General features: G+C 40.8%; 1 protein-coding gene across 1 annotated transcript; it reads right to left on the reverse strand.

Annotated features, from left to right (window-relative positions):
• Positions 1-629: 629 nt before the first annotated feature.
• Positions 630-1,882, reverse strand: LOC127130944 (uncharacterized). Its single transcript, XM_051059893.1, has 2 exons — positions 1,591-1,882; positions 630-1,504 (listed from the first exon to the last, which is right to left on the reverse strand). Exons 1-2 carry the CDS (start codon positions 1,880-1,882, stop codon positions 630-632), a joined length of 1,167 nt encoding a protein of 388 aa, XP_050915850.1.
• Positions 1,883-2,189: the final 307 nt, after the last annotated feature.

Consider the following 2,189-nt stretch of genomic DNA (forward strand, 5'->3'; position numbering starts at 1 on the left):
TCCTGCACACTTACAGAATTTTATTAGGGTACCAAAATGTTTCAGTCTTTGTTATCATCAAAACTTAGAGATGCATTGCAGAACCAAAATCTTGTTCTAACAATCTCCCCCTTTTTGATGATGACAAAACTTCAGACTGATGATGAAACAATGATACTTAACAATAATTGGAGGAAGGTAAATTCAGAGTCAAATATACTATGACTCCCCCTGAGATAAGAAAGCTCCCCCTAAATCTGATACTTAGAGAGTTTAGAGTTTCTTACCAGAGCCTCTTATGTTGCTTAGCTTGTTTCTCAGACGTTTAATTTGATACTTCATGCAAGAAAACTTAGACAACACAATATATTTAGAGTTTTAGGATGTAAGTAGTGCATTATGAGAATCAGATATTTATTTCATCAGAAGGTTGTTTATTTATTTCTCCCCCTTTTTGTCAGACTCAAAAAGACATAACCGAGAAAAACAAATAGTGCAAAAAAAATCATTTAGATAATCTGAGAGAAGTACACACAGAGAGAGAGAGAGAGAGAGAGAGAGAGAGAGAGAGAGAGAGAGAGAGAGAGAACATAGAGGCCAATACAAGTAAGGTAAAACATAAAACATAAACCCTAAGGTGCCTAAGGTGCCTAAGGGTTTGGAGGAGGAGGCATCCTCTGAAGTAGCTGAGCCGGGAGGGTCTGAATGCTAGAGTTGATAGAGTCTTGTTGATCAAGTCTGGCTCTCACAAGTTGTTGTTCCTTTTGGAGTTCTTCCAGAGTCTTGAGCACTAGCGGAGAAAGGTCAGAGTTTGAGGACTCACACTGAGTCAGAGAAACTTCCTTTTCCTTAGATGCTTCCTCTTCAATAATGTGCGCTGCTTCTTCAGCATCAGCCTTGGCTTTGGCTTCAGCTTTAGCAGCAGCAGCCTCAGCGGTGACTTTTTCTTTCGCTTCCTTTCTCTCCAACTCTTTAGCTTCCAGTCTTTCCTTTTCTTCAGCTTCCTGGTGTGCTTTCTCTTCAGCTTCTTTGGCTAGACGTTCCTCTAGCCTCTCCTCAGCTTCTCTAATATAGTCATTTCTAACTTGTTCATAGAGTCCTTTCAGCTTGAAGACCTCAGATGTCATCCATATGAGAAATCCATTCCAGTGATTCCTTACTTCAGAAGGATTATCACTTAGGCTGGATTGTTCAGACAGTGTTTTGAGCTTCACAACTGAAGATTCTGAAAATAAAGCAAATGACTCTTCTAGGGTTGGGAAGGGAGGTGCAGGTTCAAATGATGGATTAATGGGTTCAGATGAAGTGTGGGTGGTTTCAGTGGGAGGTTCAAAGGGTTGTTTAGTTTGAGGTTCAGATGAAGTGTGTGTGGTTTTAGTGGGAGGTTCAGAGGGTTGTTCAGTTGGGGGTTTAGATGGAGGTTCAGAAGGTGGGGGCACAGAGGTTTCTGGGACAGATGGATGTTGTTCAAATGGTGTTTTAGCTTGGAGTAGGGCCAATGATAGAGATGGAGGGTCAGTAATTTCTGGTTGTTCAGAGTCATAAGAGATTTCGTAATATGGAGGAGAAGAGGGAGTGGATTAAGGAGGTGAAATGGATTCATTAAGATACCTAGCTTCATATAAGGGGAGTGTTGTTGTTCTAGGTTGAATTTATGAGGAGGAGAGGAGGGTGTGTTGGGTTCAGAGTTATGGGGTTCAGAGGGAGTTGGAATAGATATTGCGGGTTCATATGGAGAGTATGTAGGGAAAGGTTGAGGTAGAGAGGAAGATATTTGCTTTAAATTATAATGTAAATGAGCTTCAGAGGAATATGACTTACTTGGACAGAGGAGTCTAGAGGCACAGGCAATTTGGAAGGAGTTTGGTGGCGACTCTGTTCGAACCATTTTTTCTGTGACCATCGCGAAGGATCGTATTTTTCAAGATGCGACACTAAGAAATATGAGCTTTCTTTATCTCAACACAAAATAGAACTCGACAAGCAGTTTGAGGAGATTCGAGGGTTGAAAGATCAGGGGCATCAAAGTAGAGAAGATATTAATCAACTTCGGTAAGAAGATACACATTGGGAAAGGAATAGTCATCATCTGCAAGAAATCTTGGATCAGAAAGAGTCATTGCTATAAGACCTTGTGAGTATACCGATTCAGGTCATACCATCAAGGAAGCATAGTAGTGGTTGATATCGTGATTTCTTAGTTACTTTGG

This window comes from Lathyrus oleraceus, chromosome 3, assembly GCF_024323335.1.
Source record: "Lathyrus oleraceus cultivar Zhongwan6 chromosome 3, CAAS_Psat_ZW6_1.0, whole genome shotgun sequence".
NCBI lineage: Eukaryota > Viridiplantae > Streptophyta > Magnoliopsida > Fabales > Fabaceae > Lathyrus > Lathyrus oleraceus.

Coding starts and splice junctions, on each gene's coding strand:
- LOC127130944 (XM_051059893.1), bottom strand. CDS start 1,882: ATGGTCACAGAAAAAATGGTTCGAACAGAGTCGCCACCAAACTCCTTC. Junction 1,505..1,590: donor CTCCCCTTATATGAAGCTAG/GTATCTTAATGA, acceptor CTGAACAACCAG/AAATTACTGACCCTCCATCT.